Here is a 13,999-nt window from a genome sequence, read left to right on the forward strand (position 1 = left end):
GATGTCAACATCAGCATGTAAAAAGAGCGTTTATCAATTTTGATTGTGGTGAACAAAAGTTAATAGAAGTCATTCAAATAAGAACTGCACGCAGCTTATTTTTAGTTGTCTGTAGAGATGGACACTGCATTATGTGACTGAATGATCCAGAAACGTGATGACAGCTTGTATTACTCTCCGAGAAAAATACATTATACCTCTCATGATCTTGGCTCAATTCCACCATTGCTTCCTGACTGATGCTAATCTCACATTTTGGGTCATATTTTTCTATAGGGTTTACTTAGGCTTATTATTTGCATGCTTAAAATTGTCATGTTTTACTTGGGATCATGCAGAATTCTTCCTCTGGTTTTAGCCCTCAAAGCAGCCATAATGGAGTTGGACTGTTAGGCTTCTAAAATGAATTCAACACGACAACCCTTAAAACGTAGTGTATCACCAAGAATGGCCTATGATAATGGTTTTGCAACTTATTTCAGTCAGTTACATTTAAATCTAACTGTGGTGAGAGTACAGGTGAGTTTAACCTCATTCTAAATTTCTACAGTGAATAGGAAGGCATTTCTTTAATTGTTTTTTTTTCTTTTTGAGACAGTCTCACTCTTGCCCTTGGTGGTGTCATAGCTCACGGCAACCTTAAACTCGTAGGCTCAAGTAATCCTCTTGCCTCAGCCTCCCAAGCAGCTAAAACTACAGGTGCCCACCACAACACCTGGCTATTTTTAAGAGATGGGTTCTCACTTTTGCTCAGGCTGGTCGTGAACTCCTGAGCTCAAGTGATCCACCTATCTGGGCCTCCCACAGAGCTAGGATTACAGGTGTGAGCTGCTATGCCCAACCTAATTTATTTTTACTATAACACATTTCAAACACGAGAAAAGTACAGAAAAATAATCTGACATATTCAAGTGCTCACCATCTTAAGCAGATGTTGCTGTTATTGAAGAAATAAAATATTTCAGATACAGGTAAAGCCACCAACTCCCAAATCCTTAACCTCCTTCCTCATTTCCTATAGGTAAATTACTATCTTAAAGTTGGTTGTATAATCCCTAAATATGCTGTAATATTTTCTACTACATATGTATGTATCCATAAACAACAGAGTATTGAGTATTATTTTTTGAGACACAGTCTCACTACCTTGCCCTTGGTAGAGTGCAGTGGTGCTACAGCTCACAGCAACCTCAAACTCTTGGGCTTAAGCGATTGTCTTGCCTCAGTCTCACAAGTAGCTGGGACTAGGTGCCCACTACGTCTGGCTATTTTTTTGTTGTAGTTGTTGTCATGGTTGTTTTTTAAGTAGGCCTGCGCCGTGTTCAAACCCGCCAGCCTGGGTGTATGTGGCCAGTGCCCTAAATACTGCACTATGGGTACTGAGCCTAGAATACTAATTTTTAAAAATGTTTTTATATTTCATATCAGTGGTATTATACTCTATTAATCATTCTGCAATTTTTGTTTTTTCACTCATTACAATGCCATGTTTTTGAGATTTATTCATATTTACAATTAAGATCTAATTGATACTATTGTCTAAATTCCACTTATATTGCATATAATCTAGTCTATTTATTCACTTACCTGCTGATAAATAATGAACTTATTTATATTTTTTTGCTGTTATAAACAATGTTGAACTGCCTGTCCTTTCATATTTTCTTGTATGCATACTTGATTACCCTAGGAGTAGAATCGCTGGGTAATGTGTATGAGAAATTCAAATTGAAGGGATTATCAAATTAATCTCCAAATGGTTAACCAACCTATATGGGAATTATTATTATCATAAAAATGGTTTATATATGTTTGTGTATAATATGTGTATAGTATATGCTTAGTGTGTGTATATAAATAAATGCAAATAAAGGCTACCTATAGGAGCCACAGTATATAGAATTTGGTACCTGATAACAAAATGAGAGACAAAAAGGCCATGACTTATGTGTATGTCCTCATAGAGTTCAAATTTTAATGGGGTGAGCTCTAAGACAAGCTCAAAATAGCTGATTTAAAGAACCAGACTCATCACTGGTGTTGACAGAGCCACATTAAAGGCAGGAATGCACACACATCACAGTGATTCTTACAGTTTCATGTCTCTAGGCTGGGCATGGCCTGAGTCACCTCACAGACTCAACGAGGTCCCCCCAACCTCCAACTAGACTCCAGAACTTCCTTTTATGAGGAATCGTACCCACACTTCATGTGAGTTTTAACTGAAAAGTTTTTGGCTATTCTTTTTTTTTTTTTGTAGAGACAGTCTCACTTTATGGCCCTCGGTAGAGTGCCATGGCCTCACACAGCTCACAGCAACCTCCAACTCCTGGGCTTAAGTGATTCTTTTGCCTCAGCCTCCCGAGTAGCTGGGACTACAGGCGCCCGCCACAACGCCCAGCTATTTTTTAGTTGCAGTTTGGCCGTGGCGGGGTTTGAACCCGTCACCCTAGGTATATGGGGCCGGCGCCCTACCGAATGAGCCACAGGCGCCGCCCATTCTTTTTTTTTTTGAGACAGAGTCTCATTTTGTCACCTGCCATAGAGTGCCGTAATGTCATAGCTCGCAGCAACCTCAAATTGTTGGGCTTAAGTGATTCTCTTGCCTCAGCTTCCCTAGTTGCTGGAACTACAGGCGTCCACCACAATGCCCAGCTATTTTTTTTTCCTTTTGGTTTAGCAGGCCCAGGTCAGGTTTGAACTCACCAGCCCAGAAGCATGTGGCTGGCGCCCTAACCACTAAGCTATGGGCGCCCATGTTTTTGGCTTTTAAAAATAATAACTCTTTGGGAGAAGTAAGAGTGCATAGAAAGTCAATGTCCCCAGAAACTCAAGGTAACAGGTCATAAGTCAGGGTAGTGAGTCTCTAAAAAACTATACAAAACAGCCCCATTTCCTTCAGTGGCAGTAACCTATCTTTTAAAACATATTCCATCAAAATGCACTATATTAAGCAAATAATATACATGTTGCAAACTTCAGTGACAGGCAGTGGAATGGTGCTAGTGTTGAGAGAACTTATTTTTAGAACACTGTCACGGTGTCCCTTATACACCACGTAAACTATTGTGTCTATAATGGTCAGCAAATTATAGAAGCTTGTTACCACATTTTCTAAAGCAGTGGTTTGGAATATTTTTTCCTGTCCCACTACACCTGAGGGATATGACACATTTCCATCATTAACTGTGGCTTAAGATGGCAGTAATGTCAAGGAAGGAGAGAATTTTAAAAATCGCCCTCAATTTCAGGTGATTTTGATATGCTACTTTACTTTCACCATCATTGAGAACAGATGTAGTACGGTGGCTTTTGGCTGCACATTAAAATCACTGGGGAGCCATCAACAAAATTCTGACTTAATTTATCTGGGCGGAGCCCAGACTCTGGCATTAAAAATGTGCCCTAGGTGATTCTATTGTGCAGCTAAGGGGGAGAAGTACTGGTTCTCATGCTTTAGCATATCCCCGAATATGCTACGTCTGATAAAATGGACCGGTGAGCTCCACCTTTAGCGCTTCTGATCATTAAGCCTGGGGTGGGGGCCAAGAATTTGCAGCTCAACCAATTCGCAGGTGATGCTGATGTTGAAGTTTAGGGACCGCACTTTGAGAAATACTGCTCTAAATCGAAACAGATTTATCCTACATCTCCTGACCCTTCTAACATTTTTATAGAAAAGCTTCCACAATATTCATACTAAACTATTTATTAGTTATTCTGTTAACATTTTAGTACAGAATTAGCTAACAAATTACTTCCTTATTAGAGGCAATCTATGCTCATCATTATAAAAATCCAATAATATAAATTATCAAATGCATATTATAAAAATGCTAGTTTCATTGCATCACCTAAATAGGTGTTGGCAATTTTTTCTGCAAAATGCCAGACAGCAAGTATTTTAGGAATTGCAGGCTGTGTAGTCTTTGTTGCAAGTACTCAACTTTGCCCTCATAGTGAAAGCAGCATAGCCAATATGTAAATAAATGGGTGTGTCTGTGTTTCAATAATACTTTATTTACAAAAATAGGTAGAGGGTTGGATTTGGCACATGGGCTACTGTTTGCTGACTCCTGCCCTAGAGATATTCACTGCTAACACTGTTAGGACTCTGTGTCTAATCCTTCTACACATTTTCTTTGCTTAGTATATAAACCTAAGTGTTATGTCTGTATGTGCATCTAGAAATACATGTATATTTAACTTTTTTGATTCTTTTTTTAAAATGGAATCATCAGTGAGGCATAATTTCTTATCCATTAGTTTGGTAAAGAGTGTGATGAGAGGGAATAGAAATTTTCAAACACTGTAATGTTTAAAATAGATGTTTTTATTAGCTAACAATGATAGAAACCTAAGGGTTCATCAATAGGGACTTATTTAAATAAGGTACAGCTTTATTAATGCAAGATTATGCATATGTTAAAAATAATAAGAGTACACTGCTGTGGAAAAATGTTCATGATATATTAGGAGAAGATAAGTTGCAAAGCACAAAGATTTTTTAAAGTAATTACTCTTAGGAGAGTGAGTAATCCAATATTTCTGGCTTTACATAAAATATATTTTAAAACCTATATTCTATCTAGGTTAAGCTTTCACATGCAAAACATTGGGAGGGGCTTATTTTACCCACGGATAGGATATCATATTTGATTCTGAAGTGATTTAATAATTTTTCATACATGAATTGTAAAACTAATGAATTGCTTTTTGCCTTTCAAAGTTTAAATACCTATTTTGCTGAACATCATTATTGCAATCACCTGGGACCGCCAGCTCATTGTTCAGAGACATTAGCTTCCAGGTGAAATTGCAATGTAGAACAATTGAATATGGCAGCTTTTACAAAACTGCTATTAGCAGGACCAGAGAAAGACAATGGTGTAAATATGTACTGTACACAAGAGTTCATTGCTCTTTCAGCCCGTAATTTCCCATTCTCACCTGTGGGCACATTTTAAGGTATCTGTGAATTAATAGTGATGCATTTTGTTGTGAAAAATGAAGCCTGCATTACTTAAATGATAAAATAAGAAATAATGTGAAAGGAGGATTGTTAATTCTTTTTTTTTAATGCCATGACAGATGCAAATTTTCAGTTTTGATGTCTATTTGAGGACCTGAAACAAAGCTTTTAATCAATGTATTATACATCACATTTATACTGTTAACTTCTGATTATTCAAATTAATAAAATATTTATAGAGAAATGTCCAAAGTTTTACATTTCTCAGACTTCTGCCCCCCTAACCCTCGCCTTTAATTATCATGCCTAGAAGCTTTTTAGTAAAAGCAGCAGTCATCAGGCTGACGGGATCTGACAGGCCAGCAAGGCACAATTACACTTGCGCTCTGTGGCACTTTGATGTCCGGGAAACGAAGAGAGATAGGGGCAAATTGGGTAGCACATTATGTTAATGACTTGATTTAATCCAGCCACTAAACTTTATGTAGCCTGTTAAAAAAAAGATGCTAACACTAATTACGCCACTTTGGAAAGGAAAGGAGGGGACAAGCATTTCATACCAACAAAGTGAAGCTCATAAATTTGTAAATGAAATGAAACAAAATGAAGTAATCTATGATTAATTATACATCACAGACATGAAGAAAAGAAAAAGAACTAAGTAATATGTGGAAGTCTTGGGAAATCTGTTAGATTCTTTTTAAGGATCAACATTTCTAAGAAATAACTATGAGCTGTCAGATTCTATAATATGAAAAAAAAAAAACCCTGAATGATCTTGAATTGCTTACACAGTGAGTGCATTAGACAAATCCAATCCACAGTGTCACCGGCATGAATGATGTTTATCTAGGACACGACTTCTAGTCTTAGTTTGTGACATTATAAGATGGAGGCAATTTTTAAAAAGCCTGTAAGGTGGGGATAACTATATTGTAGGGTTCTCTGTTTACTTTTTATATATTTTTTACATTTTTTATTTAATTTTAGTACCTGGAATTTACAACTCATCTATTGACTTTTAACTAGTCTGTGGCTCAAATCTATTTTTCACATTTTTGACAGCATGATGTTTTAAAATGTAACACAAGAGTTTAAATTCTGTCAGAACAATATCCTTAATTCTTTTATTCACTACTACATTCCCAGACTGGAGAGTAAGACTTGCAACACAGCAAGTGCTCTCTAAATAATGTTTAATGACTCAGTGATCTTTCCCCATTTCTTAAAAATCCCCAGAGGCCTCAATGCTCTGGCCCATGCCTACCTTTTCAGCCTACTCTCCTGTGGCTCCCCATACCCACCAGCACAGGCATGGATGTCCTAGAACCAACTCTGAATTCCAGAACAAGCCACGCTCCACATTCTTTCCAGGCCTATCGTGATACTCTCCCCCTTCCCACTAACTCCCAGTCATCTTAAACTCTTGCTCAAGGTTTCCTGGCTCTAGGAAGCCATCCGTGATGGAGGCCCCTCCTGCTGAGTCAGGCACGCCCTCTGGAGGCTCCCCCAGCGCCCTGAGCCTCCCACTCTCCTGGTGCTAACTGCCCTGCATTATAATTGCTTTCCCCGAGGATCTCCTGGGAAAGAATGGCCTCTTTTATGTCTGCCTGACATACAGTAGATGCTGAAGAAATACGTTATGAGGAGATACTACATAGGATGTGCTTTAGCACATAATTGGCAATTAGCTACACCTTCCTTCCTAAGAAAGCTATCACTGTTCTGAGATTTCTACAGAAACAGTTCTTAGGAGACAAAAGAAGAAACTAATGAGCCACAAATATTTTTCAGCTTATAAAAGGATTTATGGACCATGTGCAGTGGCTTTTGCATGCAATTCCAGAATGTTTGGAGGCTGAGGAGGGAGGTTTGCTTGAGGCTAGGAGCTTGAGACCAGCGGGGACAACACAGAAAATACAAAATATGTCTCTACAGAAAATAGAAAAAACTGGCTAGGTGTAGCAGTACATGCCTGTAGTCACAACTACGTGGGAGGCTGAGGCAGGAGGCTCTCTGAAGCCCAGCAATTCAAGGCTTCAGTGAGCTGGGATGACGACACTGTCCTCTACCCTGCGGACAGAGCAGGACCTTATCTCTAAAAGAACAAAAAGAGTCACATATCAAAAAAGATTTATGATACAACACTTTGGCCAGAGTGAACACCATCAACAATTAGTGAAAATGACGTTCTGTGCCTCCTGATATCAGGCACCGAAGAGGACGCAGCGTTGCTCTTGTATTCCCACCAAAATGAGTAACCGGAATCTGACCTGGAGGAAATGTCAGACCAATCCAAATGGATATTGGGATAGTCTATAATATAAATGGCCTACATTTAAAAAAAACAGAGACTGAGAAACCCTTCCATATTAATGGAGGCCAAGAGACATGAAAACAAAACCCAGAGTGGGATCTGGATTTGATCTTCGGCCAGATTAATAAAATGCTATGAACAATACTACGGAAACAACTGGCAGATTTCTAATAGAAACTGTAGATTAGATAATGTTGTACCATTATTCTGGAGTATGCAGGGGTAAAGGGCATGATTTCTGCAACTCTCAAATGGTTCATAAGAATCATGTATATATGAATGTATGTTTATAAATAAATACATAAGTATGTGCACATATATATGCATATGTAAGAGAGAACAGAAATTATAAAACAAATGCAAATGGTAAAAATTTGTGTATCTGAGTAAAGGGCATATAGACATTCTTTATAGCACTTCTACAATATTCAAAGACAAAGCTTCCATGACTTGTGTTCAATAATTTGCTAAAGTAGTATACTGAAAACCAGTCTAATCAAAATAAAATGCTGTCTTGATCCATTTGTGCTGTTACAAAATGTCACAGACTGGGTAATTTCTAAACAACAAAAAGAGTAAGGAGCGCTCCCTTCACTTCAAGCCCTTTTATCAGGGTGCTATTCTTAGGGTGCAGAGCCCTCATGACTTAATTAATCCCAAGGGCCATGACTCTAAATACCCTTGCACCTGAGTTTAAGTTTCCACATGAATTTTGGAGGGGACACCATGATTCAAACCACAGCATTCCTATTATGACAATTTCTTGAGTTTTGTTTCCATATGATACCATTTTATTGTATTTGGTATACTTAACAAAACTAAGCTTCACCTGTAATATGGTTTGGATATGTATCCACCAAACCTCATGATGAAATTCACTCTGAGTGACAGTGTTGGTAGAGAAGGCCCAGTGGGAGGTGTTCTGGTCATAAGGGTGGATCCCTCATGAGAATATCAGTGCTGTTCCTTGGGTGAGTGAGTGCTCACTCTACTGGTCTCTGTGAGACATGGCTGTTACAGCGTCTGGCACCTCCTTTCTCCCACCTTGGCTTCCTCTCTTATCATGTGATCTCTGCCTACATCAGTTTCTCTCAGCCTTCCACCATAGATGGAACCAGCCTGAGGCCCTTAACTAGAGGCAAATGATGGTGCCATGCTTCTTCTTTTTTTTTTTTTGCAGTTTTTGGCTGGGGCTGGGTTTGAACCTGCCACCTCCAGCATATGGGGCCAGTGCCCTACTCCGTTCGTTGAGCCACAGGCACCACCCGGTGCCATGCTTCTTGTACAGACTATGGAACCATAAGCCAAATAAAGCTCTGTTTCTATAAATTACCCAGCCTCAAGTATTTCCTTATAGCAACACAAAATGAACTAAGACAACACAGGATAATGGTCAGTACCTGCTGCCAAAAGTAGAATTTCTGAAAGCACAGGAAAGATGAGGCATGAAGAATTGTTTACTTTGGGCAACGCTTGTAGCTCAGTGGGTAAGGCGCTGGCCACATACATCAAAGCTGGAGGGTTCGAATCCGGCCTGGCCAGCTAAAAGCAACAATACAACTGCAACAAAAAAATAGCCAGGTGTTGTGGCGGGCGCCTGTAGTCCCAGCTACTTGGGAGGCTGAGGCAAGAGAATCGCTAAAGCCCAAGAGTTTGAGGTTGCTGTGAGCTGTGACACCACAGCACTCTATCGAGTGCTACGTAGTGAGACTCTGTCTCAGAGGAAAAAAACCACAAAAGAATTGTTTACTTTATATGATGTTCCTATATTTGAGATAGCATCTGAAAGCCTCACAGAAAACCACATTTTGGAATAGCAGTGAAGACTATAGTAGGCTGCAGCAAGGTAACACAAACTACTTTCCCTAAAGCAACAAGAAAAACAACCTGGTTTATTACAAAGGAAAAATATATGTGTACATTAGAATTAGTTGAGTGCTTTAGAGAAATAATTCTTTCTTTTGCTACTTCTTTGTTAAACTGAAGATTTTTATTCTACTTTAGTTAAGAGCAAGCTACACATTTACTGAGATGCTAGCTACATTGCCAACATACACAGGGTTCTCCTGTAGGTTTAAAGCAGGATTTTTCAACCTCCACACTACTGACATTCTGGACCTGATTGTTCTTTGTTCTGGGCCCTGTGTTTTGTAACATGTTTAGTAATGACCTTGACCTCTGCCTACTAGATGTCAGTACCAGTTCCTTCCAATGTGACAACCAAAAATGTCTCCAGATATTGCCAAATGTCTGTAGGGGTGACAAAATTGCCCCCAATGGGAATCACTGGCCTAAGATGGTATACTTCAGATAAAATCTCCCCAATATTTAAAGTTCATTTTAGAATGATGAATAAAGGGTTTGGAAAATATTAACTATTGCTTTGTCTCCATAGTATTCATAAGATAAATCCAAATGTTCAGCTTGCTGCAATGTAGCCGAGGCCTTCCTTCCCTTTCCACTGAATGGTGGCTCTAGCTGGTACATTCTTGATGTCTGGAACACGCAGCATATCCCTGGACTAGAAGTGCACCTGACCATCTCCCTGCTGCCACATCCCTATTGAGCTGTCAAAGGATCACGGGTGAACACCTCATAAAAATGAACTTAATTCAGAGGCTCAATGTGGCTAATTAGATCTCTGCCCCTAGGGCTGGGCATTGTTGTGTGACTATTTTTGGGCAATAAGCAAGTGAAACAGAGAAATTCAGCTTAAAATGAGAAAAGGCAGACACACAGCCCATGAGAAAGGGAAGAGGCCGGGTGGGCCAGCTCACGAGCCCCTCCTCCATGAAGTCTATTATAAAAAAATCATCTAAACCTTTCCTACCTCAGAATGTCCTTAGTTACTGACATGATTATGAGTAAGTCATTTTTGCTCTCAAGATCTCAGTTTATTCATTAGGAAAATGAGGGTGAAGAGCCAAAAAAAGGAATATTCTTTAGCTCAAGTATACGAACATGACTACTAATTATTGTACTGTCTTCTGACATTGCTTTATATGGTAATTTAACCGCTGAATTACTACTTTACTTCATCAGCACATACTCCCAAACAGCATAGACCTGAATAGAACAAAAAGGCTGAGTAAGAGTGGACTTCACCTGCCTGAACACCTTGAGCTGGGCATGGGTCAATTCCTGCCTTTGGACCTTTGCATTGAAACCTAAGTTTTTCTTGGGTCTTGTGCTACTGGCTTTTATACTGAGACTTACACCATCAGCTTTCCTGCTTTTCAGGCCTTTGAATCTCCATCAGTTCTCCTGAGTCACCAGCTTGCTGCAGATCTTGGGATTTCTGTCTCCAGAATCACATGAGCCATTTCCTTTAACAAATTTCTTTTGATACATAGCCTATTGGTTCTGTTTACAGCTACAAAAAAATCCCATACGAATGGCCCATTTTCCCACTGATATCCCTTATCAAATTGTTCTAATAGAGGGTGGAGAATTTCCATTCATTGGTTTGATAAAATGACAATTTCAGATTTGATAAAGCAAAACAAAATCAATTTGAATGGTATAATTAAAGGTCTTTGGGCAACCATATGCAAGATTCCTTCCTTGATTTCGCAATTTGAACAATGAAGATTTCACATCAGGTTGCCATAGGTTAAATGATGTTATTGTAATTATTATATAACAATAATCATATAAAACTTTGGGATGATGAAATACTTTTTTTTTTTTTGAGACAGAGCCTCAAGCTGTTGCCTTGGATAGAGTGCTGTGGCATCACAGCTCACAGCAACCTCCAACTCCTGGGCTCAAGCGATTCTCCTGCCTCCACCTCCCAAGTAGCTGGGACTACAGGTGCCCACCACAACACCCGGCTATTTTTTGGTTGCAACCGTCATTGTTGTTTGGTGGCCCAGGCTGGATTCAAACCTGGCAGCTCAGGTGTATGTGGTTGGTGCCTTAGCTGCTTGAGCCACAGGTGCTGAGCCGGGTTGATGAAATACTTTGTTTGTATGTATCAGGCACAGAAACAATGGATGTCACTATTTTGTGAAGGCATCTGTAACAACTAAAATGTTCTGTTCTATGGTTTTGTTTTATAGAGATTAAGTGTCTATGGCCATACTACCCTGAATGCACCCAACCTTGTCTGATCTCAGAAGCTAAGCAGGGTTGGGCCTGGTTAGTGCTTGGATGGGAGACCACCTGGGAATACCTGGTACTGTAAGAGGGCCATATGTGGTGGCTCACGCCTGTGATCCCAGCACTCTGGGAGACTGAGGTGGGTGGATTGCTTGAGCTTAGAAGTTTGAGACCTTGAGCAAGGGTGAGACCCTATCTCTAAAAATAACCAGGCACTGTGGTTAGTACCTGTAGTCTCAGATGCTCGGAAGGCTGGGGCAAGAGAATCACTTGAGCTCAAGAGTTTGAGGTTGCTGTAAGCTATGACACCACAGCACTCTACCCAGGGTGATAAAGTGAGACTCTGCCTCAAAAAAAAAAAAAAAAAAATAAATAAATAAATAAAATAAAAAAAAGAAAGAAAGAAATTAAGCTAAGAAGTGTGAAAGAAGAGTTAAGAGAAATACTGCAATTCTTACTAATAAAGAAGAAATTTAAAAAAAAAGAGGTAACTAAGAAAATTAATGTAGATAAATAGAAATAGCTACAGCTTTATACTTCACTTACACTTACTTCAAAAAAACTATTTCCCAATTATAGTAAAGAATGCTCTGGTAAACAGTGTACTTGCCATACAATGCCATTTAATTATAATAAAATATAATTCTCTCCTCAAAATTTCAGTTTACATGCTTATCAGCAATGTGCTACAGAATGAGCAAAGTATACCTGCACAAGATTAATTATCTTTTAAGAAGGTTTAATTTTTTGGCAGAAATGAAGTAACCATAAATTTATCAGTGGACATATTTATATATGACTAGTCTACAAATTCCCATAGGCAAACTATTACAGTTTCAAAGGCAAGCTCACATTTTGAATTCTTTCAAGTTCCTATCTAACTCAATAAATCTTTGTACACTGGTGGTGAAAAGGAGTCAGGAAAGTTTGCTGGCGTAAGCAAGTAATTATTGAAGCTAATAATTAGGGGCTCTTGGCAAAAATAATGCTTTCATGTTATAGTCCATTATGTAATGAAAAAAATGAATAAAATTTTCTTGTACTAGATGATTACTTGGTTGAGATTACAATAAACATTTAAATGTTTCCAGAAATACTTTTGCCTTAAGTTTTTCATATGTGGGCTGGGCATGGTAACTCATGCATGTGATCCTAGCACTCTGGGAGGCCAATGTGGGAGGACCACTTGACATCAGGAGTTTGAGACCAGCCTGAGCAATGCCAGATCCTGTCTATAAAAAAAAGAAAAATTAGCTAGGCATCGTGGTTCATGCCAGTTACTTGGGAGGCTGATGCAGGAAGGCTGCTTGAGCCCAAGAGTTGGAGGTTGCTGTGAACTAGGCTGAGGCCATGGCACTGTAGCCTGGGTGACAGCAAAAAAAAAAAAAAAGGCTGATGAACTGTGTACTGTGAATAACAAGCAGCCTTATTTCAGAACATTTCTAGTTGGCATCAAGTTACTGACCTGTTTGATATTTTTGGCGATAGGACTGGTAATAATACAATCATCACTGTCAGAAGCTGACCTGTCCTCTCCATCTGTTAAAAAATAAAAGGGCAGCATCAACACAAGCTAATAAACCCATTACATTTATACTTTGTAAAAGAGAAACAGGTACACAACATAAAATAGCCTTTAAAAAATATAGTAATTATATCTAGGCCTTTTTTTTTAAAAGCAGAAATATGTTTACATATATATTGCATTTTAGAAAAGGAAAAAAAAGACTAAAAATCGCAAGGTTAGTTGTGGTAGAAGCAAAGTAGTACAAATTAAAAACACAGCCGATTGGGTGGCGCCTGTGGCTCAGTGAGTAGGGCGCCGGCCCCATATACCCAGGGTGGCGGGTTCAAACCCAGCCCCGGCTGAACTGCAACCAAAAAATAGCCGGGCGTTGTGGCGGGCGCCTGTAGTCCCAGCTGCTCAGGAGGCTGAGGCAGGAGAATGGCGGAAGCCCAAGAGCTAGAGGTTGCTGTGAGTCCTGTGACATCATGGCACTCTACTGAAGGCGGTAAAGTGAGACTCTGTCTCTACAAAACAAACAAACAAAAAAACCCCAGCTGATTATAGTATCAAATTAAAGAAAAACCATTTTAAAGAGAACCATAGGGAAATAAGTGTTTTCTAACAGCCTAATCAATAATATTGTATAAAAGTCAATGCTATTCTTTCAAAAGTTTTAAAATTTTGATAGCTTTATTAAGGTAAAATTAATATACAATAAACTGTAGACATTTCAACTGCAAAATTTGATACATGTATATTTTTAATTAATTGCTTTATAGGGAGAGTCTCGCTGTGTTGCCCAGGCTGGAGAGCAGTGGCTGCTCACAGGAGCGATCACAGTACACTGCAGCTGGAGAGCAGTGGCTGCTCACAGGAGCGATCACAGTACACTGCAGCCCTGAAGTCCTGGCCTCAAGCCATTCTCCTGCCTTAGACTCCCTGGTCTAGAGATATGGACATCCAGATACAAAAGCCTCAATGAACCCTGGTAGTTGTAACTATAGACAGGCATCACCACGCTTGGCTAAAATTCAATGTTTTGACACATGTATAGTTCTGTAAAATCATCACCACAATTAAGATGGTTAACATATATACATCA

General features: G+C 39.2%; 1 protein-coding gene and 1 pseudogene across 2 annotated transcripts in view; one reads left to right on the plus strand and one right to left on the minus strand.

The window, feature by feature from the left end:
- Positions 1–13,999, minus strand: part of RPGRIP1L (RPGRIP1 like) — a 115,213-nt gene that overhangs the window by 23,871 nt on the left and 77,343 nt on the right. For both annotated transcript variants that reach the window (XM_053601889.1, XM_053601899.1), the window contains one exon: positions 12,856–12,929. In XM_053601889.1, the coding sequence (XP_053457864.1) occupies positions 12,856–12,929 (74 nt within the window). The remainder of the gene's footprint in view (positions 1–12,855; positions 12,930–13,999) is intronic.
- LOC128580008 (uncharacterized) lies at positions 11,360–11,478 on the plus strand (annotated as a pseudogene).

This window comes from Nycticebus coucang, chromosome 2 (assembly GCF_027406575.1).
Source record: "Nycticebus coucang isolate mNycCou1 chromosome 2, mNycCou1.pri, whole genome shotgun sequence".
NCBI lineage: Eukaryota > Metazoa > Chordata > Mammalia > Primates > Lorisidae > Nycticebus > Nycticebus coucang.